We start from the raw sequence: 27,220 nt of genomic DNA, 5'->3' as shown, positions 1-27,220 counted from the left end.
TGATCCAGGCTTGGATCCATCGAACTTTTCTTCACTGGTCGCCTGCCAGCAACTTCCTTCTTCCAGGCTCCTGGTCCGGCACCAGGATTCCCGACGTCTTTTCAGACCTATGCAGCTGCAGCCCCTGGGTTAGGTAACTTCGGCATTTCGGTGCCCCAGCATAGCCTCACTATCCAAGGGTCAGGATCCACTGTCGTTTTCTCCCTACCAGGTCGGGTTCGCCCGTGAACACTAACTCTGTGAATTCTAGCTTCCATAGACTTTGTCCCGCATCCCGCGTGAGAGTGCACACTCTGCACCCGAGTTCCCTAGGCCTCCTGCTAGTAATCTAAAGGTTCAGTAGTCCAGTCCTAGCGATCCCAAAGCCTCTGAGAATCGTTACTTACCTGCTAGTAATTCGCATTCCACTTTTAGAGTATATGGTTTTTCGTGCCCCTCGGGCATTTGTGTATAACGTGCTAACTTAAGTATTTTCGTAAGAGTTTTGTTGTGTGCTTAGCACCCTGTCCTCATAAAGAGTACAGGGTTGTTGTGATTCTAATAAATACATTGTTTATTTTCATAACACTTGTGTGGTGTCCTTTCACTGGGTGTTCAAGGGGTAATGTGATGGTAAAACAGCTGGCTTAACACGCCCTCTAGAGTCTTAGCCTTAGACTGCTCGTATCCATGCTACTAGGATAGCTGGTCTATAAGGTTGACTTACAACCAATCATCAATAAGGGTTGTTTGGACTGATATATAGTGATCACTAGAATAGTGAACACTGCACATCAGGCCAACTTCTCACAATTTTGCACTAATTAGATCTGCACTCGCTCTGTCTGCGTAGCGCTCAGCATTACTCTGCTTGAAGTGTGATTTGTACGTGAATTGTGTTTTATACGCATTGTTTAGCCTGATTTGCATATAGCATCTAGGAAAGCTGCGCACTGCTTTCACTTAACTGAAACTGTTACTGTGCCCGTGTTCCAGCGCCAGCTCGCATTTCCCGGTCCTGCTGTTTATCTCCCCGTCCATGTTGTTGTGCCTGCAGCCCGTCCCTCCCCCTTCGCTCCCGCCTCCCAGCTCCCCCTCCCACCCACGAGAAACCAGGATCGTCTCAGCTGAGGAACCTCCGTGACTTGCCTGACTCCGTGTGAGGCGGCCGCTCCACCCTCCCTCCTGGATCCATAGCGCTGCTTGTGGTATCGTAGCGCTGCTCCCCCACCTCTGGCATAATTGATTTTGCACTAATTAGATCTGCACTCGCTCTGTCTGCGTAGCGCTCAGCATTACTCTGCTTGAAGTGTGATTTGTACGTGAATTGTGTTTTATACGCATTGTTTAGCCTGATTTGCATATAGCATCTAGGAAAGCTGCGCACTGCTTTCACTTAACTGAAACTGTTACTGTGCCCGTGTTCCAGCGCCAGCTCGCATTTCCCGGTCCTGCTGTTTATCTCCCCGTCCATTTTGTTGTGCCTGCAGCCCGTCCCTCCCCCTTCGCTCCCGCCTCCCAGCTCCCCCTCCCACCCACGAGAAACCAGGATCGTCTCAGCTGAGGAACCTCCGTGACTTGCCTGACTCCGTGTGAGGCGGCCGCTCCACCCTCCCTCCTGGATCCATAGCGCTGCTTGTGGTATCGTAGCGCTGCTCCCCCACCTCTGGCATAATTGATTTTGCACTAATTAGATCTGCACTCGCTCTGTCTGCGTAGCGCTCAGCATTACTCTGCTTGAAGTGTGATTTGTACGTGAATTGTGTTTTATACGCATTGTTTAGCCTGATTTGCATATAGCATCTAGGAAAGCTGCGCACTGCTTTCACTTAACTGAAACTGTTACTGTGCCCGTGTTCCAGCGCCAGCTCGCATTTCCCGGTCCTGCTGTTTATCTCCCCGTCCATGTTGTTGTGCCTGCAGCCCGTCCCTCCCCCTTCGCTCCCGCCTCCCAGCTCCCCCTCCCACCCACGAGAAACCAGGATCGTCTCAGCTGAGGAACCTCCGTGACTTGCCTGACTCCGTGTGAGGCGGCCGCTCCACCCTCCCTCCTGGATCCATAGCGCTGCTTGTGGTATCGTAGCGCTGCTCCCCCACCTCTGGCATAATTGATTTTGCACTAATTAGATCTGCACTCGCTCTGTCTGCGTAGCGCTCAGCATTACTCTGCTTGAAGTGTGATTTGTACGTGAATTGTGTTTTATACGCATTGTTTAGCCTGATTTGCATATAGCATCTAGGAAAGCTGCGCACTGCTTTCACTTAACTGAAACTGTTACTGTGCCCGTGTTCCAGCGCCAGCTCGCATTTCCCGGTCCTGCTGTTTATCTCCCCGTCCATGTTGTTGTGCCTGCAGCCCGTCCCTCCCCCTTCGCTCCCGCCTCCCAGCTCCCCCTCCCACCCACGAGAAACCAGGATCGTCTCAGCTGAGGAACCTCCGTGACTTGCCTGACTCCGTGTGAGGCGGCCGCTCCACCCTCCCTCCTGGATCCATAGCGCTGCTTGTGGTATCGTAGCGCTGCTCCCCCACCTCTGGCATAATTGATTTTGCACTAATTAGATCTGCACTCGCTCTGTCTGCGTAGCGCTCAGCATTACTCTGCTTGAAGTGTGATTTGTACGTGAATTGTGTTTTATACGCATTGTTTAGCCTGATTTGCATATAGCATCTAGGAAAGCTGCGCACTGCTTTCACTTAACTGAAACTGTTACTGTGCCCGTGTTCCAGCGCCAGCTCGCATTTCCCGGTCCTGCTGTTTATCTCCCCGTCCATTTTGTTGTGCCTGCAGCCCGTCCCTCCCCCTTCGCTCCCGCCTCCCAGCTCCCCCTCCCACCCACGAGAAACCAGGATCGTCTCAGCTGAGGAACCTCCGTGACTTGCCTGACTCCGTGTGAGGCGGCCGCTCCACCCTCCCTCCTGGATCCATAGCGCTGCTTGTGGTATCGTAGCGCTGCTCCCCCACCTCTGGCATAATTGATTTTGCACTAATTAGATCTGCACTCGCTCTGTCTGCGTAGCGCTCAGCATTACTCTGCTTGAAGTGTGATTTGTACGTGAATTGTGTTTTATACGCATTGTTTAGCCTGATTTGCATATAGCATCTAAGAAAGCTGCGCACTGCTTTCACTTAACTGAAACTGTTACTGTGCCCGTGTTCCAGCGCCAGCTCGCATTTCCCGGTCCTGCTGTTTATCTCCCCGTCCATTTTGTTGTGCCTGCAGCCCGTCCCTCCCCCTTCGCTCCCGCCTCCCAGCTCCCCCTCCCACGCTCCGCCCCCTCCACTATCCACTAAAGGCTGATGACCCAACGCGCAGCGTCCACGCGCTGCGGCCGCGCCGAAGGTGCGCCAAAGGTAAGCCCGTCTACGCCCGTCCGCGCCTGGACCGCACCCAGCGCCAGACCCCCTGGTCCACGCAATGCCCAGCCCTCCCGCATTACTTACGACGCCTCCACCCTCCTAGCCCTTAATCCCGGTCGACTCTCCAACTGCACCCAAGCCGCTCCTGGACACACCCATAGACCCTTCACCTGCCACTCCTGCAAATTTACCTGCGTCAAATCCCAAACCAAATCCACAAACACCAAACAGAGAGCCAACACCAACCACCTAAATTGCATCCTTCTCAACACCCGCTCGATTCACAAACATGCCATCGACCTTTGGAATCTACTCGACACCATCTCGCCGGACATCGCCTTCCTAACAGAAACATGGATGAATGCCTCTTCAGCTCCAGACAGCACCATAGCCATCCCGGACGGCTACAAGATCATCCGTAAGGACCGCCCTATCCAAACAGGAGGAGGTATCGCCATCGTCCACAAGAACACCATCCGCGTCTCAACCAGCTCAGACGACAACCTCGCCATCGCCGAACACCTTCACTTTCAGATCCACACCGACCCCAAGACACCACTTGGGGGCACCCTCCTCTACAGGCCACCAGGACCCCGTACAAAATTCAGCGAAGACATCACTGACTTTATCACCCCACACGCCCTCCCTTCAGAAGAATACATTCTACTGGGTGACCTCAATTTCCATCTGGAAAAGAGCAACGACAGTAACACCACCACCCTTCTGGACAATCTCGCCAATCTCGGACTCAAACAACTTGTTAACACCCCCACACACTATGCAGGACACACACTCGACCCTATCTTCACTTCCAGCAAGCACATCTCCTTCACTCATACTACACCCCTCCACTGGACGGACCACAGCTGCATCCACTTTATTTACAACAAGACCTCGACCCTCAACCACCCTCAACCAACTCTGCGAAGAAATTGGAACAAAATAACCATCGACCAGATCTCAACATCGCTTCTTCAAAAACCCCCTGCCTATTCAACGAACGCTAACGAAGCCGCCATCAACCTCACACAATGGTTAACCCAAACCGCCGACAATTTAGCACCCTTGAAAAAACATCAAACCAAGCAAGGCAGCAAGAACGCCCCCTGGTTCAACGATGACCTTAAGAAATCCAAGAAGCTCTGTCGTTCCCTTGAGAATACTTGGAAAACAGAACCAAACACTATCACCCAAGCCGCCTTCAAATACGCCACCCCCAAACACCACCAACTAATCCGAACAGCCAAGAAATCAGCACTCAAAGACCGACTAGACAACAACGCCCACAACAGCAAGGAACTTTTCAACATCATCAAAGAATTCACCAACCCCACCGCCAGCTCTAACGACATCACCCCCTCTCAAGCCCTCTGCGACTCCCTTGCCTCATTCTTTCATGACAAAATCGCCGACATCCATAACAGCTTTGACAACACACCTGCAAACCAATCCACCCCACCCACCTCCGAACCGTTACCTCCTCTGAATATCCTTCTCGAATGGAACCCAATCACCACAGAAGAGACCATTCGCCTGATGAACTCCATCCACTCAGGATCCCCTACAGACCCATGTCCCCATCACATCTTCAACAAAGCAGACTCCATTATCGCACCCCATCTCCGAGATATCATCAACTACTCCCTCAACTCCACCACATTCCCAGATAGCTGGAAACACGCCGAACTCAGCGCCCTCCTGAAGAAACCCACAGCTGACCCCACCGAACTCAAAAACTACCGCCCCCATCTCGCTCCTCCCATTCCCTGCCAAAGTCATTGAGAAAGCCATTAACAATCAGCTCGCCACCTTCCTCGAAACTAACAAATCACTCGACTCCTCACAGTCTGGCTTCCGAGCCAAACACAGCACCGAGACCGCCCTCATCGCAGCAACAGACGACATTCGAACACTTCTGGACAACGGAGACACAGTCGCCCTTATCCTCCTTGACCTCTCCGCAGCCTTCGACACAGTCTGCCATAGCACCCTGATACAACGCCTCAGAAACATCGGAATACAAGGTAAAGCATTGGACTGGATCATTTCGTTCCTCGCTGGAAGAACTCAGAGAGTCCGCCTCCCCCCTTTTAAGTCTGAGGCCACCGAAGTCATCTGCGGCGTCCCGCAAGGATCCTCACTCAGCCCCACCCTCTTCAACGTCTACATGAGCCCCCTCGCGACCATCGCACGTCAACACAACCTCAACATCATCTCCTACGCTGACGACCATCAGCTGATCCTCTCACTCACCAAAGACCCAACGACCGCCAAAACCAACCTACACGAAGGGATGAAAGAAGTAGCCGAGTGGATGAAGCACAGCCGTCTGAAACTGAACTCGGACAAAACGGAAGTCCTCATCTTAGGCTCATCCCCTTCCGCCTGGGGCGACTCTTGGTGGCCAACGGCCCTAGGAAAAGCCCCCATACCGACGGACCACGCACGGAACCTGGGCATCATCCTGGACTCCTCACTCTCGATGACCAGACAAGTCAACGCCGTCTCATCTTCATGCTTCAACATCCTACGCATGCTCAAAAAAACATTCCACTGGATCCCCACCGAAACAAGAAAAACGGTCACCCACGCACTGGTTACTAGCTGTCTGGACTACGGAAACACGCTCTACGCAGGATCCACCGCGAAACTACAGAAAAAACTCCAACGCATCCAAAATGCTTCAGCCAGACTCATACTAGACATCCCCCGCACAGACCACATTTCCGCCCACCTGAAAGACCTTCACTGGCTCCCCGTCAACAAGAGAATAACGTTCCGTCTCCTCACCCACGCACACAAAGCCCTATACGATCTTGGACCTGACTGTCTCAACACACGCCTTTCCTTTTACACCCCCACCCGCCAGCTGCATTCGTCCAACCAAGCCCTCGCCGCTGTTCCGCGCATCCACAAAGCCACCATGGGAGGAAGATCCTTCTCCTACTTAGCGGCCAAGACCTGGAATTCCCTTCCCATCCACCTCCGCCTTACTCAAAACCACCTAGCCTTCAGAAAACAACTTAAAACATGGATATTCGATAAGTAAACATCCCCCCCCCTTCCTCAAGCGCCTTGAGACCCTATGGGTATGTAGTGCGCTATATAAATTCTGACTTGACTTGACTTGACCTTTGTGATGGAGACTTCTAGCTGCAGATTCCTTACCTTAGAATATTCCCCAGGTGTCTGACTGTATCCAGCTGTTTATTTGCCGTATCCCTGCGCACCGGGTGGTGACATACTTTGGCTCGTGTCGGAGTCATCCGTGCAGGAAATATAGTGCGTGTATCTGTATAGGCTCCACACGGCTCGCTGTCGCAGTTCTTTTCTTTCTGCACCAGATAGCGATGATTCAAGAAGAGCTTCCCTCAGTCTTTTTTTGTCTGGCAGGGGCTCCTGTGCACAGAACAATTGCCTGCCTCCACCACCCCACTTCTGGGAACCCCAGTGTCCTTCCCCAGTACCCCACTCCTGAGAGTTAGGTGGTTCAAGCCTCCACCTCACGAGTCATTCCTGGCACATTCTTACCCACTCCACTGGATAGGGAATATTTGACAAGAGAATGTTCTCATCTGCCAACCTTGCAGTGTGGTCAGTAAAAAACAGCTACCTCTTGGGACAATATTCCATACGATTGGCGATTCAGTTGCGCAAGTGCTGCCCATGGTTTCGGAGGTGGCCCGAGTCATACTCACTTTATTGCTGACAGGAGAAATGCAGCAAAGTTCGCCATACGATTTCGACTGGACACGACCGACTTGCTGGTAAATAAATTTCATTGTCTGTGGCCATTTGGCATCGGCTGAGAATTTTCAGGGGATGTCCAAGCCTCGCATATGGACATGCACTTTGATGGCTCTTGTCTTTTTAGAGAGAAAGTGGACTGCGCTGGAGCGCTTTACGGACAATAGGGCTACGGCCAAGTCCTTTAGCTTATCCATGGTTTCCCTGTCAAACCCAGTCTGCCTTCTGCTCCTTTCGTGGCCACAGACAGGGATTAGCAGCTTGTCCTTACACATTCAGACAACAGGCTTCAAAGTTCCAGTTTTTTCCTACCATGACAATTGGCTCTTGTCTCCCACCTTCAGACTACGGTGAACTTTTTTCCAGGATTCAAGCAAGCCGGGCCGAAGACGGCTGCAATGCCAGAAACCGGTCCCCGGAAGCTTGTTTCCTTTCCAGTAAAGAATTGGCTTGGTAGTTTGGTCTGCCCTGTTCCCATGATGCACTGGGCCAGGGACAGACTAATTTGCATTTAGCCAGGTTCTGAGCTGGGATGGTGCAGTGAGCTAAAAAACGGTGATGGATCAAGCCCTGATCTTTTGACTGGGTACGAGTGTTCTGTTTAATTCAGATACTCTGTCCATCACCACCCCCACTTTTTGAATCGTTTTAGCCACCACAAGTGTGGCAGGGAATACTCAGATGTGAGTCCCTTGCTCACTGCACCATCAGGATTCAAGCAAGCCGGGCCGAAGACGGCTGCAATGCCAGAAACCGGTTCCCGGAAGCTTGTTTCCTTTCCAGTAAAGAATTGGCTTGGTAGTTTGGTCTGCCCTATTCCCATGATGCACTGGGCCAGGGATAGACTAATTTGCATTTAGCCAGGTTCTGAGCTGGGATGGTGCAGTGAGCTAAAAAACGGTGATGGATCAAGCCCTGATCTTTTGACTGGGTACGAGTGTTCTGTTTAATTCAGATACTCTGTCCATCACCACCCCCACTTTTTGAATTGTCCTCAACATCTACCAGGCTGCGACATGGACATTGGGACATACCTGCATGTAGCACTAATGCTTTGACAGTCTGGTCTAGCCCGGTGGGCACTAACTGTGCTCTGCTCTGCAGTATGCTCTGATATGTGTGCACATCTTAGACCCTCCACCTCTGGGAGATACTGCCTGGGCAACAATTCTAAAGGTGAGGAATGTCCATTTCGAAAAATGCAAAAACAACAATTGATGGACAGAATGCAGAACAATGTCATACTTTCACCCCAGTACAGAGATCTGGGCCTAAATCCATCGTTTTTTTGCACTCCACATCACCCCAGTTCAGACATGGCCATATGCAAATCAGCCTTGACCCGGTGCCTCATGGGAACAGTCCAGCCCGAACTGCCAAGCCATGTCTGCCCTGGACCAGAATCAAGCATCCTAGAACCTGTTTCTGGCTATCAGCCGTCTTCAGCCAGGATAGCTTGACTCCAGTGGTGTGGAGAGCATGGGACTCACGTCTGAGCATACCCATCCCACTCGGGGTGACAAATGCAAAAACAACAATTGATGGACAGAATGCAGAACAATGTCATACATTCACCCCAGTACAGAGATCTGGGCCTAAATCCATCGTTTTTTTGCACTCCACACCACCCCAGTTCAGACATGGCCATATGCAAATCAGCCTTGACCCTGTGCCTCATGGGAACAGTCCAGCCCGAACTGTAGGTTCGAAGAATGCAACAGAAGAACAAGTTACTTACTTTCGGTCGCGCTTTCTGTTGGATATTATAGCTAACCACAGATTCCTCACTGCCCTCCTACCTCCCCTTTCTGTGGTGTGCTCTCGTTAATATCTAAAACGCACATAAGTTGGCAATTAGCACACCGTTACAAGCAATTATTTTATGCTTTGCATCTGAGGCCATGGAAAGGAAAAAGATAAGAAATTGATGTCAGCACGCAGGGGTCACGCTTAGGCCACCTACTGGCGTGTAGGAGCACTGCTGAAGAATTCTTCAGATTCAGTCTGGCTCCTTAGAGATATTCTAAAGGTGAGAAGTTAGCGTTATATACAGTATCCACCAAAGAGCATGCAGCATAGAGGGTCGACAGTGAAAGAATTTAAGACATTCATTATTAATCCATCCTGTAGCATACTTATTCTTTGCTGCATTTGGTCTATTTAGTATTGATTTGTTTAATTGCTTTCTAACAAATATTTTAACTGTTTCTTTACTAGGGTGTCTATCAAAACAGACAATATATCCGATCTTCAGTACACCCTCAACTGCAAAGAAAAGGTCAGTTGATAATTTTTAATTTAATTTGTTTTGCCCAAAATATGTTTAATGTATTTTGGGAAAATAAGTTTAAAGGCAAAATAATATTTGTCATGCAGCTTGTACATCAAGCTCAGGTTTAAAACATGTTTAATGTTGTCTAAAAATGATATAACAAATGCTGGATGAAATCTCATTTTCTTTGTCAGGCTATCCGAATAATTATTGTCAGTGGACCTCTGTGTTTCTGATTTGATATTCAATGAGCACCAAAGATTGCAGACAGAGCAGACGATCATGAATAGACTACCTAAACTACATTTGTTCCACACCCCTTATTGGCTTCATTCAGAATTGAGTAATCGAATCTCTTTCTTACCCTCTTCCTGTCTGGAGTCCCATTTTGTATAATTTCTAAGTGGGTGGAGAAAGAAATGTAAAGATCCTAATGGCAGCCTGTAGAAAAGGGTTTAGAATAATTCTCCAGAGCACATCCAGTAACCGATCCTTATATACAGAATACTATTTTAGAGTTGTAAGGAAACCAAGAACTCTATATTTGAGGTAGAGTTCCCTGACTACTCACAGATGTTAGTCCTTAAGAAACCACCTTGCATTATTTTCTCTCTTTTGGAGCAGGTTTCCTGAACAGAAGGTAATACTTTGAATACTTTTCTCCTTAATTGGATTTAATTTGGTATATATGACCAGTAAGGTCGTTTGGTTTTACACACACATCGAGGCGATGATATGTTTTTTTTCTCGTTTTCTTGAAAGTAGGTATTGTTTGTATTTCCAGTCAAGGAGTGCCTCTCCTATCCTTTCCTTTAACAGTGTGGCCGGTCGTTTTGACCCACAGACACAATCGCACAGTTTGTTGTCCAGATTTCCATTCCATTGAGAGAAGTAACTTTTGTAAAAAGATGCTGCAGAGGTAGCTGAAGGAGACCGAGGGAGCTTGTCTTATGAATATGCTGACTCTTCTAGGGAAACGCCCTTTAACCTATATCGGAGGGTTCTAGCCCAACTTACTATCCCGAGGTAGTGCTTACTTTTCCTCAAAATTTGTGATCTAGATACTAAGCTCCCGACTTCAGAACCTAGTTGGCATGTTTCTATCCCGTTCTTGACACTTGACTGAAAAATCTTGTGATCCTTGGCAAATCAGTCAGTGTCCCTATGCCTATATGTGGAGTGCAATTTAATATGTGGAGTGTAATATAATTGTGTATTTCAACAATGTACATCCACACTTGATGTATTTGTTCTTGTCTATCTTCCCAGCACCCCCATAATGTACAGCAATCCGTTACTCTCTAGCTAGGATTGCTTAATGCAAATACTCATACATACATTTGAAAGCTGCTCCTGCACCGCCGAGCAGTCATTCCTGTTGTACGGTCGACACAGAGTCATTCTAAACATTCCGCTTTGTAGCATTCCTTAATGGTAGGGCACTGGGACACATTGAGATAATCTTCTTCGACCATAGCTACAAGTCCTTGATGTTAAAGCATTGTTTACCCTCAGAATCCAATCTGTTTGGAGTTTTTGCCCCAAGAACACCAGCATCAGAAAGTTCACAATCACAACAAAGGAGAACGCCATCTCGGACACCTATAGGAGAGTGCTTCTCCTTAAGAACTACACGGGTCGGGTGCCCAGAAAGAGGCTATTCTGCCTTTAGTAAACATTCCGTGCAGACCAGTATCACAGATTCCTCTACCTTCCAGGTTCATCCGCCATTTGGTGGCCGATTCTGTCCCAGAGCCAGTACTGACCGAAAGATAATGGCAAATGATGCATGATAACCTTTAATGGAAATCCTGGACCCTCCCCTGTGCCAGATCCCGAGGTGGAGCTGGTGGGTATAACTGAGGGGTGGGTAGATTTGAGACACCAGAGAACTTTGGCAGGTTTAGCGTTTTAGGTAGGCAAGAGAGACATAGCCCATAATTGGCCAAACTGGTTTCATCTCCCCCAAACTTCCTACAGATAGTACAGGTTCAACGCAACGGACTGCGCTACAGAGGAAAAGATGGTGCACAAATGAAAGAGCTTCGTGGCCAAACATTATAAAATATGGAGTCTGTGGTTAGCTAGTCAAACCAATTGTTGAAGCTTGGTAGGTCTTCCTGCTTATTGTTAGAATGGCACTACTTAAACATACCACAGAGGTGCTGTAGTTCGGACCAACTGATGGTTTCCCTCTGATCTGTCTGCAGTGTGTCACTTGTTTAATGTATTGTGTTTCACAACTGGAATAAAAATAATTATAACGAAAAAAAGGGGTGACAGAATGGAAACCATTCTGTTTTTCCAATTTAACATGTGAGAGTTTACCAGGGCATTGACTTTCCTAGTACTATGGGAACATGGGGAACTGTTAAGGTATTGAACATGGTTTCCTGGTGATATTATGCACAATGTATGGATAAGTCAATGCTTTACTATGATGGTGGTCTTTTCTGGCCTTAGTTGGATATTTGTGAGTATTGGTCAATTTATTTATTTATTTATTTATTTATTTATTTATATTCTTGTATAGCGCAGGACTCGACCCCCGAAGGGGTATCTCCGCGCTTATGCTTTTACCAAGAAAACCTAATTATGATCATGGACTGTGAAGGAGTCAGTGTGTTGATATCTTAGCAGGCCGGAAATAGATACGTTTTTAAAGTCTTTTTATAAGACTGAAAGTTAGTGTTTTGTTTCAAGGTTGAGGGGAGTGAATTCCATAGAGTGGGGCCTTTGTAGGAAAGGGCACAACCTCCCTGTCTAGCTTTTTTAATCCTTGGGACCTGAAGCAGTTGCTGACTGCTAGAGCGCAGAGTGCGTCCAGGAGTATAGGGGTTAAATTTTTCTTTCAGGTATTTAGGTCCAGTGCCAAACAGACATTTGTGTATTGTGCAGCAGATTTTAAATTTTACACGCTGCCTAACCGGCAGCCAATGAAGTTTGTCCAGGAGAGGACGTGAAGCTGTCCTAGGCTGAGCATTGAGAACGAGTCTCGCTGTGGTGTTCTGGACTACTTGTAGTCTTTGCAGTTGTTCCTCATTGGCCGAGATGAACAGGCCATTGCAGTAGTCTAGCCTACTAATTACCAACGTCTGGACAAGTGTTTTCCTATAGATGTCAGATAGGAATGGAAAGACACGTCGTAGCAGTCCGATGACACGGAAGCAAGATCCTGCTACTTGATTTGTGTGTTCTTTGAACAAAAGTGCCTTATCAAGTCGCACACCGAGATTTTTTACGGTCTGTTTGGGACTCGGTACTGGTCCCAAATCCGGAGGCCACCATTCTGGAGACCACAAGAGGGTGGCCTCCCCGAACAGCATGACCTCCGTCTTGCCTACATTGCACTGGAGGCAATTTAATGCCATCCAGTCCGATACTGCCCTCATTCCGTCCGCAAAAGATTTTTGTATTGCGGGCGTGAGGGTCCGAAAGGGGAACAAAAGCCGAGTGTCGTCAGCATACGACACTGGGGTGAACCCATGTGCTCTTACGATGTCTGCCAAGGGGGCCACATACACATTAAAGAGTGTAGGGCTTAGGCATGAGCCCTGTGGCACTCCCTTGGTGAGCTCCCTTGAGATGGAATGATGGGAGCCCAATCTGACTCCTTGTAAGCGGCCCGAAAGAAAGCTCTCCCACCAGGACAGAGCCACGCCTCCTATACCCATCTCCCTCAAACGACCGAGAAGTATCCCATGTGACACCGTGTCGAAGGCAGCAGATAAATCTAACAGCACCAGAATCATAGAGCCCCCTCCATCCAGTGACATCCTGATGTTATCGGTCACTGAGAGGAGGGCAGATTCGGTGCTGTGATTGGGCCTAAACCCAGATTGAGAAAAGTCTAGACCCTCCGCTGCCTCGATGTACTTGGACAGATGGGTGTTCACATGTCTCTCGGTCATTTTGCTAAGGTAAGGCAGAAGGGAGATGGGTCGGAGGTTTGAAAGGTCCGTCCATGGAAGTGCCGCGTTCTTTCGGATAGGGTTCACCACTGCCTTTTTCCACGCCATGGGCACAAGTCCTTCCCTGAGAGAATGGTTTATTACTGCTTGGATATAAGGTCCAAGCAAAGTACTCAGGGAGGCAAATATTTTGGCGGACAGAAAATCATCAGGAGACCCCGATTTTATGTGACTCATAAGAGAGAGTAGATCCAAATCACTAACTGCTGGAAATGCCATAAGTGAGATATCTCTCTGTGCGGGAAGAGTAAAAGGAATGGAGGTGTTGCTCTTTTGGCTGGAAGCCCTCATGATTTTCTCATAAATCAAATTGATTTTATTTTCAAAAAACAAAGACATTTCGTCACATAATGGTTGAGAAAAATCATCTGGGCTTTCGCATGCGACTGGTTTTACAAATGCTTGTAGAATTTTAAATAATTCCTTAGAGGAATTACCCGCCTCTGCTAGTTGCTGAGCAAGGCTGTTCCTCCGTGCCAATTTAATATTTTTATAATAATTAAATTGGGCATCGTGATGTGCTTTCTTGCTTTCCTCTGTTCGCATTTTCCTCCATTTCTTTTCTATCTTCCTGCATCCCTGCTTCTCTATTCTGAGAGCTTCAGTATACCATACTTCCTGCTTGGAAGGAGGGTATTGTTTATGTAGCTTCAGAGGGGCTAGTTTGTCAATTGCCTCTATGAGAGATTTGTTAAATTTGAATAGTGCAGACTCCACAGTGTCCTCCTCTAGAGGAATAGGCTGCTTCCATACCCTCTGTAATTCCTCCACTGTTACTTTGTGCCACTGTCGATGCCAGATAGGTGAAAAAATGTTCTTTTGAGAGGATTTATCCACTCCTAATAGGGAAAATTCCACTATAAAGTGGTCAGTCCAATTTATTTGAACAGTGGGTAAACATCGTACTTTAGAGCAATTAGAGAAGAGCAAATGTAGGAAGTGACCTCCTGTGTGTGTGTGGGTCCGCTATTCAGCAAATTAATGCAGTTGGCAGTGGCCCCTGTCTAGTAGAGCTTCCTATAGCCGAGTGACCAAACAGCAGTCACTCTCCAGGATCTGGAAAGTTGCACTATGGGTGTTTTCCAGTCCAGCAGGTTCAAGCACTCTGCAGAATGCAATACTAACACAACTTCACCAGTGGTGGTGAGATGTCTGGCACGAAAACAAACCAGGATGTTGCAGCACATTAACTATGAAGGACTGCTGGGTTGTGTACAAAGTCATACTTTATAATCCTAATCATCCAATAAGTCTGGAGAACTTTCCCTCTTCCTTAAGTTTCTTAAGTTATTCACAAAATTAAAAGGACTGAGGCTTGGAGAATTGACTGGCCAGTAAAGAAAATGGGATGGAAAGAGAATTTACGGTGTGGTTCTCCTATTTTGCTGTTGCAAAGGCATTTTGATCCACCTGCTGTAGCCAAAGGTTTCAGTATGTAGAAAAGGGGTGAAGCATAGGGAGTAAATGATTGACTGTGGTAAATTATACTGTTGCTCTTTTGGCTAGCATTGGGTTTTTTCGACAATTGTCATATTTTCACATTCACATTAATCAGGAAAACGTGTTGCAATTACGTTCCGCCAATTTAGTTCAGCTGGATTCATTGCTTTTTGGACCACCCAGTTTTGGACTTTTTACTGTGGGTAAGTCTCACTACATGCGTTTCATTCGTGGTAGTCACATGGCAAATGGACTGCACATGTTTACTGCCAGTGTCCACCTTTTAAGATAAGTCCGCTGCGATGCAGCATGGGTAAGGGGTACTTGTGTGCACACGTGTGCGGGATGCGTGTGGGAGACTACTGTAGTGTGCAGCCCGGTAACTGCCCAAGGGTAGCTTGGCACAAGGGGGATATTTCATTTTTTTTTACAAACGTTAGCGTACACTAATGGGGAAAGTCAGTGTGATTTACTGGTTTAGTCTGTAGTGACACTTTATTATACACATAGAAAGAGTACTGCTTCACTTTGGCCTAAAGAGACCAGGGACATATCAAATTGGGGTGTAACCTGTGAGGGAAAATCATGTTCGAGGCATGTGGGCTGCTGAATTCATATCTATAGCATAGATCGCCGCCTAGTGTTGGGTCCGGATGATTGCACATTGTTGTCCTGGAAGAGTCTTCGAAGTATCACGAGATAGGTGGCTCCTCCCCTGGACTACAGTGCGCATGGGCATCGACTCCATCCCCAGATTGTTTTTTTCCGCCATTGGGTTCGGATGTGATTTCGACGTCTCCTGTTCGGAATCGATAAAACAGTTACTTTAAGGCCAAAAGGCTTTCTTTACTTCGTCGGTATTGTAAGCGTTCGGTCTCGTGTGTACTCCAACTCTTCGAGTCGGATATCTGAGGAGTCGGGTGACTCTTCGGTCATCGAGGACCTGTCGACGCAGCAAGACCCCGACGACACTGCGATGGAACGGAGTCCATTCAAGTTCTGCCCCGTGTGCGGTTCGAAGTACCTACACATCGACGTGCATCCTGTATGCAACAAGTGCCTGTTGCCGGACCATAACGAGGCCAACTGTATGGCCTGTTCGAAATTCAGGTCGTAGAAGACGCTCAAGCTTCGGCGCGTGGCGCGCCTCGAGGCCCAGCGATCGGCACCGGCGCCTGTCTACATCTTCGTAGACCCCGAAGCAGACGAGCAAGAGCTTCACCTGCAGATCTCACCGGCGTCGGCGGAGGTCGAGGCCGACTACGAGGAACCTGTCGAGGGCCAGGACCTAGACGAACACGTCGAGGAGGTAGGGGACGACGAGGAAGCTTATGGGGCCATGGAAGATAGCTCGGAGGATGAGCTATGCCCCGTACGTACAATTACTAAGGCTCAGGTCACGGGATCGCCACGCGGCCTTACCCACGACCCTACACCTCAATCCTCGGCCCCGCCTTCTGGCCCGGCTACGGACATATTTGCGGAGCCTCCATTGCCTAAATCGAAACCGAAACTAAAACCATCGGAATCGAAAACAACAAAGATGGCCGACACACCATCGAAACCGAAAACGTCTGCGACACCATCGGCGCCGTCGTCCTCGGAGACATCGAAGCCAAAGAAGGCTGTCGAACAGGCTAAGGTACCGAAAGGGGTCAAGGAGCCGACCTCGAAGAAGGTCGTTGAGCAGGTGTCACGCAAAGTGGTCGAGTCGAAGTCAAGGAAGACTGTCGAAACGCCTTCAGCCACGACTACCGCACCAACAGGCAAACGGGCAGTCGAAGGGAAGTCCGCGAAGGGTGCCGAGCCAAAGTCTGGAGCCGCGACGCTACAAGAGAAAGCTGTCGATCCAAAGCCTGCGGCGTCAACGCCTAAAGCCGTAGCAGAGGGCCGGAGTGCAGTCGTCGAGTGCGCATCTGCGTCTCCTGCGACCAAAGAAAAATCGTCAACGCTCGGATCTTCCCCTGTAGGTGGATCGAGGTCATCGGTCGGATCGACAAAGCCATCCGCTTCTTTTACTAAGCAGGTAGCAGACTCCCTTAAGCGGATACGGGAAAAGGGGTTGACGTCAGAGCCGAGTACGCCCTCGGTGCCGCAGTCAATAGCCCCGCCGAAGAAGACTTCGACGCCGATACTTTATACTCTACCGCCGAAGGTGGCGCCGAATGCCTTTGCACCTCGATCGGTGCCAAAGGACCCAGAAGGGTCGGGGAAAACGCAACAAAGTGGACGTTTCGATCGACACCCTTCAATAGAAGAGCAGTCGGAACATTATATCGACGCCGATACGGGAAGATTAACGCTCCACAAGAGAAAAATTACTTCCAAGCCTGTGGAGTCGTTTGTAATACCTCTAAAGAAAAAGAGGCCAGCCCCAGACTCACCAGAACTCGTTGAAGCCGTTCCTCCAAGACCTAGGAGGAGTCCAACACCTTCACCCACTTGCTCAGATGGAGATGAGGGTGCACAGGATGAAGAGTATAATTTTCCTGACAATACTGACCCTGATGAGCAGCAGGACTCATGGGTAGACTCTGGTGATCAGGGGGACCAACAAGTGGTACATGACCCACAGGTTTATGGTGCGAAAACTTCTCCAACAGAAGACTCTGCGGCATTTAATGCCTTGATTGAGAGGGCGGCTACAAACCATAAGGTGGAACTGCATGCCGACCCTGTGGAAGTTGACTTTTTGTTTGACACTTTCTCTGCCTCAGAAAAAACTGTGAAGACACTTCCTATGCTCAAAGGGGTTCTCAAGCATGCCACTGACATTTTCAAGGAACCCACGAGGGCAAGGGTGGTAAACCCCCGGATAGAAAAGAAATACAGACCGGCACCTGGGGACCCAACTTATATACGGGGCCAGTTGCCTCTGGACTCTTTAGTAGTCTCCAATGCCCGCAAGAGGGCGAATTCACAGACCACGGGTGAAGCTCCTCCCCCAGACAAGGAGTCAAAAGTGCTGGAGGCATCGGGGAAACGGGTGGCAGCGCAAGCAGCCAACATCTGGCGCATAGCTAACACACAAGCCCTATTGGCCCGATATGATAGGGCACACTATGACACATTAGAGCAGCTATTGCAACACCTTCCAGACAAGTTTAAAGAAGGAGCTGAGATGCTAATACAGGAGGGCAAGCTCATTTCCAACGCTGCAATCAAATGCGTGCTCGATGTTGCAGATACTGCAGCTAGAGCGATAAACACTAGTGTGATGTTGAGGCGTCAAGCATGGCTCCGCATCTCAGGGTTCAAGCCAGAGATCCAGACAACCATCCTCAACCAGCCTGTTAATCCAGACAGACTGTTAGGCCCAGAGGTTGACACCACCCTCGAGAAGATCAAAAAAGATACTGAGACAGCTAAATCCATGGGTGCGCTTCAGTCTCAACAATTCAGGGGGAACACTTTTCGTCGCTCAAGTTCAAGAGGTGTTGCCAGAGGACACTTGGCACAGCAGACGCAATTCAATAGAGGAGGTGCACAGTTCTCATACCCCAAACAGAGTAGAGGAGGTTACAGAGGAAACAGCGCCAAGGGCAGAGGCAGAGGCAACAACAGTTCCCGTTCCTCTGCTGCCAACAAACAGTGACTCTCTGTCACTGCCCCCCGACCATCTAACACCCGTCGGGGGGAGACTCCAACAGTTCCTGCCAGTCTGGAAGTCCATCACCACAGACAGGTGGGTAAGGAAACTTATCCAGTTCGGCTATTGTTTGGAGTTAACGTCCACTCCACCCAACATACCCCCGAGACAACGTCCTATGTCAGCAGAGCACTTGCACTTATTGCAGCAAGAAGTCCTTGTGATGCTGCAAAAAGGCGCAATAGAGCTTGTGCCGGTGGAGGAAGAAGGCACAGGGGTTTATTCCCTGTACTTCTTAATCCCAAAGAAGGACGGCTCGCTCAGACCCATTCTGGACCTACGCCCCCTCAACCTGTACATACTCTCAGAACACTTTCACATGTTAACACTGCAGCAGGTTCTTCCATTGTTAAACCAGGGAGACTTCCTCGCAACCTTGGACCTCAAGGATGCTTATTTTCACATACCACTCCACCCATCCCACAGAAAGTAGCTCAGGTTCACCATACAAAACAGGCATTACCAGTTCAAGGTCCTACCCTTCGGAGTGACCACTGCCCCCAGAGTGTTCACGAAGTGTCTGGCGACCGTGGCAGCGCACCTCAGGAGACAAAACATACATGTCTACCCTTACCTGGACGACTGGCTCGTTCAAGCCAAGTCGGCACAGCAGTGCGCCGCACACATGTCCCACACCATTCACCTCCTTCACAGTCTGGGGTTTTCGTTAAACTATCCAAAGTCGCACCTTCAGCCAGCCCATGTGCGGCAGTATCTGGGCGCGACAATAAATACTCTGACTGCTACAGCTCAGCCGAACCCTGCAAGAGTCGAAAACATCCAGTCGCTCATCCAGAGGTTCAGACCGCAACACTAACTCCCAGCGAGAGTGTTCATGCAGTTGATAGGCATGATGGCCTCCTGCATCTTCATAGTCCCGCACGCACGGTTGCATATGCGTCCGCTCCAGGAATGCTTAGCGCATCAGTGGACTCAGGCTCAAGGACAGTTGAAAGACCTAGTGTTGGTGACCGGTCGGGCATACAACTCTCTGCATTGGTGGAATCCACACAACCTTTGCAAGGGCCGACCGTTCCAAGAGCCTGTGCCACAGATTATCCTGACGGACGCTTCTCTCCAAGGATGGGGAGCTCATGTGCTCCACTACACGGTGCAGGGTCTATGGACGACGCAGCAAAAGAGGATGCACATCAACTAACTGGAACTGATGGCAATCTTCATGGCACTCAAGTCCTTCAAAGTACATCTGTGCAACAAAGTCGTGTTGATCCGGACGGACAACATGACAGCCATGTACTACATCCAAAAGCAGGGAGGTACACACTCTCCACAGTTGTCTCATCTGGCTCAGAGCATGTGGAAGTGGGCCATTCAGAGGAACGTCTTCCTCATGGCGGAACACCTCCCGGGCAAGGACAATCAGATGGCGGACCTGCTCAGCAGGTACAGCCACCAAATGCACGAGTGGGAGGTCCATCCATCAGTACTCCACCCGTACTTCCAGCAATGGGGTCATCCAGAGATAGACCTGTTTGCCACAAAGGAAAACGCAAAATGCCAAAGCTTTGCCGCCAGGTTTCCTCACCCACAGTCGCAGGGCAATGCGATATGGATGAACTGGTCAGGCAGATTTGCGTACACTTTTCCCCCAGCACCTCTCATTCCGCTGGTGGCAAGAAAGCTAAAGCAACACTCGATGACGCTCATCCTGGTTGCTCCAACGTGGGCACGCCAACCATGGTACACCACGTTTCTAGAACTCTCCGTGGTGCCGCATCAAAGGCTGCGCCTCACTCCCAGGCTCTTGACGCAGAACCATGGCGACATTCAGCATCAAGATCCGCAACAGCTCAATCTGGCGATCTGGCTCCTGAGGTCTTAGAGTTTGGCTACCTTAATTTGCCTCCTGAATGCATGGACATCATCCGGGAGGCCAGAAAGCCCACTACCAGAGCTTGCTATGCAGCAAAATGGAAGCGGTTTGTCATTTACTGTACAGGACACGATATCAACCCGCTAGATGCATCCATCCCTAACATCATCTGCTATTTGTTACATCTCTACAAATGCAATCTAGCATACGCTTCCATTCGGATACACTTATCCGCCATAGCGGCTTATCTTCAGAACAGGCAGCATCTCTCTGTTTTCAGGGTGCCTGCCATTAAAGCCTTCCTGGAGGGACTGAAACGAGTCATTCCTCCCAGAACCCCACCAGCTCCGGTATGGAATCTCAATGTGGTCCTCACCAGGTTGATGGGCCCACCTTTTGAGCCCCTGCATTGATGTGAGATTCAGTTCTTGACATGGAAAGTGGCTTTTCTCATTGCCATCACGTCTCTAAGACGTGTTAGTGAGCTACAGGCGCTCACGATCCAAGAGCCATTTATACAAATTCACTCAAACAGGGTGGTGCTCCGCACTAACCCCAAGTTCCTTCCTAAGGTGGTGTCGCAGTTTCATGTCAATTGAACTGCCCGCATTCTTTCCAAACCCAGAAACAGTGGCAGAAAGAATGCTCCATACGCTGGACGTCAAAAGGGCGTTAATGTACTATATTGACAGAACACAACCATTTAGAAAGACACAGCAACTCTTTGTTACCTTCTCAGCCCAGCACAAAGGCAACCCCATTTCCAAAGCAGGAATAGCCAGGTGGATCGTTAAGTGTATTCAGATTTGCTATCTAAAAGCTAAGCGCACTTTAACGGTCCCCCCCAGGGCACACTCCACACGTAAGTTGGGAGCCTCCATGGCATTCCTAGGTAACATTCCTTTGGAAGACATTTGTAGAGCAGCCACATGGTCTACACCACATACGTTTACCAAACATTACTGTGTAGATGTGCATTCCAAGCAGCAGGCAGCTGTAGGACAGGCTGTTCTTAAGACACTTTTTCAGACTACTGCAGCTGGCACGGGCGGCTGCCGTTAATGGAGGGACTGCTATGTATTCTATGCTATAGATATGAATTTAGCAGCCCACATGCCTCGAACTGAATATGCTACTTACCAGTATGCATCTGTTCTTGGCATGTAGGGCTGCTAACATTCATATCGCCCGCCCTCCTCCCCGGCGCCCGTAGCGGCTGCAGACTTTTCTTGCATTCAATCATTAGCATGGACATCACTTACACTATTTCACTCCATCTCTGCCACAATGGCTAAAAACAATCTGGGGATGGAGTCGATGCCCATGCGCACTGTAGTCCAGGGGAGGAGCCACCTATGTCGTGATACTTCGAAGACTCTTCCAGGACAACAATGTGCAATCATCCGGACCCAACACTAGGCGGCGATCTATGCTATAGATATGAATGTTAGCAGCCCTACATGCCAAGAACAGATGCATACTGGTAAGTAGCATATTCATTCTGCAAGTTACAAAAAGATATCAGTAAAATGTATGTTTCCTCCAGAATTGCTCCATTTCTCTGGCTCAAGTCAGGATCAGAGCCCAGGACTTTTGTCACCCTGCTGTGGCAAGTTAATTGTATTTCTCTCCACCAGTAGTAAGAAAGGTCACTCCCCACAAAAGGAGTAATTAACAGTGGTTCTCTCAGCTCCTGCTCAGGAAAGGGCGGAATAAAAAAAATAAATCTGCATTTGTTAATTACCTGTCAAGCTGCTGGCAGAGATGTCGGCGAGGCTGAGGCACGCAGACATGATGTGACTGTTGACCCCTGGATGAAGGCATTTTTAACTGTCCGAGCATGCTGTGCTGGAGGGTTGGAACAGGGGTGGAGAGGTGCTGTGGCACCCTAGGATTGACCAGGGGCGCCTGGCTTCTGGAACCTTCCTCTTTCCATTAAAAACTCTTACACTAGGGGAAGATTATCTTGCCTGGTGACTTTTCTGTGCTTTACTGCTGGACCCTGGGGCCCCCCATGGAGAAAGGGAAGTAAGAGCCCCCAGGTGCCCACAAAGTACTAAGGACTCTGCCCAGTTGACCCCAGGACCAATGGGTCTCCCTAAGGGCCAGTGGGGCTGGCTCCCTTACACCCCCTGAGCACCATTTGGGGGAAATCCCTGAATTGTGCTCCCAGAGTCAAGGAGGAAGGCTGGAGCAGGGAGTCAAGAGAACAGTCTCTCTCTGAGGATTGCACTGCTTAGGAGGTCTGCTGCAGCTGACACCTGGAGTTAAACAAGCCCATGGTCATAAAAAAAAGGCCCAAGGGGTCTGAGTTATGGCGTTTCAAAGTTTGGCGACCATTCTCCAACGAAGTGCGTGGGGCTCTGCCGTTCTTTAAAAAAATTACCCCCCGGTGGACCAAGGCACGGAGGTCGGTGCAGGAGTTATCAATTTATGTCACCGGTGGAGGGTGCGTGCATGGGGCCCTCTCCCCAGGCTCTCTGTATTTCCTGGGTACCCCAGGCATTTTTATCATGTACGGGGCAGGGACTCCATCCCCGACAGCCAAACATGGAGGAGCTGTGAGAAGTTGGCCTGATGTGCAGTGTTCACTATTCTAGTGATCACTATATATCAGTCCAAACAACCCTTATTGATGATTGGTTGTAAGTCAACCTTATAGACCAGCTATCCTAGTAGCATGGATACGAGCAGTCTAAGGCTAAGACTCTAGAGGGCGTGTTAAGCCAGCTGTTTTACCATCACATTACCCCTTGAACACCCAGTGAAAGGACACCACACAAGTGTTATGAAAATAAACAATGTATTTATTAGAATCACAACAACCCTGTACTCTTTATGAGGACAGGGTGCTAAGCACACAACAAAACTCTTATGAAAATACTTAAGTTAGCACGTTATACACAAATGCCCGAGGGGCACGAAAAACCATATACTCTAAAAGTGGAATGCGAATTACTAGCAGGTAAGTAACGATACTAATAGGCTTTGGAATCGCTAGGACTAGACTACTGAACCTTTAGATTACTAGCAGGAGGCCTAGGAACTCGGGTGCAGAGTGTGCACTCTCACGCGGGATGCGGGACAAAGTCTATGGGAGCTAGAATTCACAAAGTTAGTGTTCACGGGCGAACCCGACCTGGTAGGGAGAAAACGACAGTGGATCCTGACCCTTGGATAGTGAGGCTATGCTGGGACACCGAAGTGCCGAAGTTACCTTGCCCAGGGGCTGCAGCTGCATAGGTCTGAAAAGACGTCGGGAATCTCGTTGCCGGACCAGGAGCCTGGATCAAGGAAGTTGCTGGCAGGCGACCAGTGAAGGAAAGTTCGATGGATCCAAGCCTGGATCAAGGAAGAAGGAAACCTGAAAGCAGAGGGGACCAAGTTCTTGAATCACTAGCCAGTGATTAAGTGGGCACCAGGATGGCACCGGGCGAAGTCACCGCAGTCAGGTGAGTGGGCGCTGCTGGGCTCTGCAGTCTCTCGGACCAGGAGGCGTTGTCGGCGACCAGGATGGAGGTGCGAGCTGTCCCACGAAGGTTCTTGCTGTCGACGTCGCTGGACCCAGGATTGGGCAACAAGTCTTGGCAAATGCAAGGCCCACGCGGTGGACCTAAAATGGCGTCTTAGCCGGACCAGGAGGGTCCAGGGTACTTCTCCGATGGAGGGAAGCAAGGGCCAGTCTGGAGCAACCAGACCAGCAGCAGTGTTGTCGTCGGGCGTCGTTCGGAAGGCCACAAGCCAGCGGGCTAGTAGCCAAACAACGCGGTGAGCAAAGCAAAAGCAGAAGGGCCCCACGCCGATCGTGGAGATGCTGGGGGGCTGCTCTTCGGTGCTGGAGCTGCTCAGGGTGGGGGCTTCTCGGACCCCAAAGCACTCACCAGGAAATTACTCGGTGGGCTTGCTGTGCAGAAGTCGTGCAGTCTTGGCGATGGCCGGTCCCTCGAGGTCTCGTCGCACCCACGGTTCTCAGCTGTGCTGTAGAGGTGGGTAGAGGTCAGAGGTGCCAGGGAAGCCGGGTCTCGTCGAGCTGGGCAGTCGGATTCCGGAGGAAGGACGTGCAGCAGACCGCAGTGTTCTTAGATGGTGCCTGCGGATGCAGGGTGACTACTCCTTAGCCACAAGGGAGAATCTTGAGGAAGAAATCGTGAAGTCCTTTCGTGGAAAGTGGTATCTTGATTCCAAAGATGATCTGATCTGGAAGGGGGCCAGTCCCTACCTTTATCTGGGAAAAGGGGGCTGGCACGCGACTAAGTCCTGCCCTATGGGTGGGACCAGGAGGGGGGTGGTTACACCCACTTCCTTGGCGGGCTTTTCCCCAGCACAGGGTCTGGAGTGTCCCTGGAACTGGTTCAAGCCAGCCTATGCACAGTGAGCACCGGGGTGCCACGTGCAGTCACCTTCCTCTGAAGCCCTGCCTACCTACAATACACAAAACCCTGTCTGGGACGGTGCTGGCACCGCCCCTGGCAGGAAACCCTTTGTCCTTATCTCCTGCTCTGGGAGGACTCCCAGCAGCAGGAGGGCAGACTTGTGTCTCGGTGGCAGCATCCATTTTGTGGAGCTGAGGCTCTGTTTGACTGTAACCGGGTTTAGGGGTTACATGCATGTCGTGTCCCTCTAGAAGGGTGGAATGCTAACCCCGTCGCCAGAATTGGCGAGGGGTTAGTATTCCAAGTCGTATGACACCTTACTCGACATGTTTTGATAAAGCGATACCAGAGTTGGCATTTAACCGCGAGGATTATAATGCACTTAAGAGTATATGGTATGCGATATCATGGACACGGCTAAGGGATAGATCCCGAAAGCCGCAGACAGGCTCAGCTCATGCAAGAGCACCATCTCACACGATTCCAAGCACTCTGCCTTCAGGATTGTTAAGGCCTGCCATAGGAGTGACTGATAGGAGATCTGTGTGTCCATTTTAGGGTTAGATATAGGTATACTATATCTAAAGCAAGGGGTGATTACACCACCTTGCCCCAGCTGTCAAGCAGCCAGTTGTGTCAGATTTGGATGGCCAGCCAGGGGTGGCATAATACATGCTGCAGCCCCTGGTAGGCCCTGGGTACACCTATGCCCTGGGTACCTAAGGTACACTGTACAGGGACTGATAAGGTGACTCAGTATCCAATTTAGATATGTACCTAAGGTACATGGAATCCATTTTACAGAGAGAGCAGTAGGCCTGGGGCCCTGAATAGCAGGTCAACTAAGTCAGAAAACCAGCAAAACACCAGGCAAAAAGTTGGGGGCAACCATAGTCAGGGATCTACCTTCCTACATAACCCCCCCCAAACGAAAGGAGATAAGGCTAGCCTTGCCAGGTAAGCCTATATTGCCTGAGTGGCCATATAAGGAAGTACCAGCACTGGCATGGTTACCCCCTATCTCATGGTCCACTAAGCAATCCCTCACCCTAAGGGTGTCTGAGGGTCTCCACCATAGGGAATCTCTACCTGTGGTGTGTTTTGGCAAAGTAAAAGGCTGGTGCTGAAATGGAGTACTGAAGTGAGGCTCCACTAATTTTGGGCTCAGCTTCCTCCAATCATTTTCCACCATAGAGGCCTTTCTTTCCAAGACTGAGTTGTTCTGGGCTCTCAGGGTCAACCTCTGGCTACCTACAGCTGGAGGTTGGGTCCCTCTGTTTGGCTTACTGGAGGGACAGGTCAGGTCTGGGGCCCTCAGGTCCCAAGTTTGGCTGTGCCCAACAGTGTCCATCTGTGGGAGGTCCCTAACTAATTTTAAGGGGGATCCCTCAGGAGTAGGTTTTATTTTCACTGGGCTAGGACTACTAGCTTCAGTGCCCTTAATCTGCTGATTGGGAAATTCTTTTGGACAGGGGCCCCTTGGGGTCTAACACTGGCCTCCCTGACCTCTACAGCCCTGGGCTGACTGAGGCAGGGTAGAGAGGGGCAGGTTACCTGCTCCAGACTGGGTCCCACCTTGGAAGGGTCCACTGACATCAGGGGTTCTGCCAGGCTAGGCCTGACTACCTCTGTGGCAGTTGCTTCACAAGGGGTCAGATCAGTTCCCTGAGGAGGCTGATCTGTTCCTAAAGTCTGGTGGGAGGGAAATTTCTCTTCCTCCTCAATGCTCTCTGTCTGAGTGGAGTGATCCATAGTTTCAGGCTTCACAACACTATCTTCTGTCTGAGTTTGAGCTGTGGCCATCACAACTCTCCCAACCTTTTCAGGAGGGGGCTCAGTTTGGGTGTGGGCTGTTACCATGACAGCCTTGACAACCTGTTCTGGGAAGGAAGTTGTCTGAGAGTGGGTTGTGACTGGCACAACCCTCCTGACCTGTTCAGGGAGGACATCTTGGACTGGGGCTGTGGCTAACACTGCCCCACTAACCTTACCATGGGAGTTTACCATTTTAGAAGTGGTTTCTTGCTCTACTTCAGCCCAGGCTGAGAGCTCTAAATCATTCCCCAGTAGGCAATCTACAGGCAAGTTTGGTGACACTGCCACTCTCTTGTGGCCAGTGACACCTCCCCAGCTGAGATTGACCACTGCCATGGGATGATCTCTCTGTACTCCATCAATATTGGTCACCTGGTATGTGGCACCAGGTAAAAGTTGCCTTGAGGGGACTAGACTCTCAGTCACCATAGTGATGCTATCCCCTGTATCTCTATAGGCCTCAACTTTTATACCATTGATGAGGGGCTCCTGTCTGTACTTGCCCATAGTGTTGGGACAAGTTGTGAAGTTGGCAAACCCCATGCCAGTCTCACAGACAAGAGTATCTAAGTCAGGGGACCTGGTTAGGCCAGAGTCCCCAGGAACTCCCAAAGTAAATGCACCCAAATTCTTGGGGGCACTCCCACCACCTGGGGGATTACTACTAGTAGTAACAGGAGGTTTGGGAATGTTACTTGGGGGTATGTTTTCCTTATTGTTATTCTTTGGGCAACTGCTGTCAGTTTTTAAATGACCCACCTGTTTACAGGGATAACAATAA

At 49.7% G+C, this 27,220-nt stretch overlaps 1 protein-coding gene across 3 annotated transcripts in view; it reads left to right on the top strand.

Moving 5' to 3' along the window:
* Positions 1–27,220, top strand: part of ESCO2 (establishment of sister chromatid cohesion N-acetyltransferase 2) — a 364,228-nt gene that overhangs the window by 114,321 nt on the left and 222,687 nt on the right. For all 3 annotated transcript variants that reach the window (XM_078649953.1, XM_078649952.1, XM_078649954.1), the window contains exon 5: positions 9,303–9,363. In XM_078649953.1, coding sequence (XP_078506079.1) covers positions 9,303–9,363 — 61 coding nt within the window. The remainder of the gene's footprint in view (positions 1–9,302; positions 9,364–27,220) is intronic.

The sequence above is a fragment of the Lissotriton helveticus genome, chromosome 6, assembly GCF_964261635.1.
Source record: "Lissotriton helveticus chromosome 6, aLisHel1.1, whole genome shotgun sequence".
Taxonomy (NCBI): domain Eukaryota; kingdom Metazoa; phylum Chordata; class Amphibia; order Caudata; family Salamandridae; genus Lissotriton; species Lissotriton helveticus.
The sequence above is the reverse complement of the archived record's forward strand: the minus strand, read 5'-3'. Positions and strand labels throughout refer to the sequence as shown.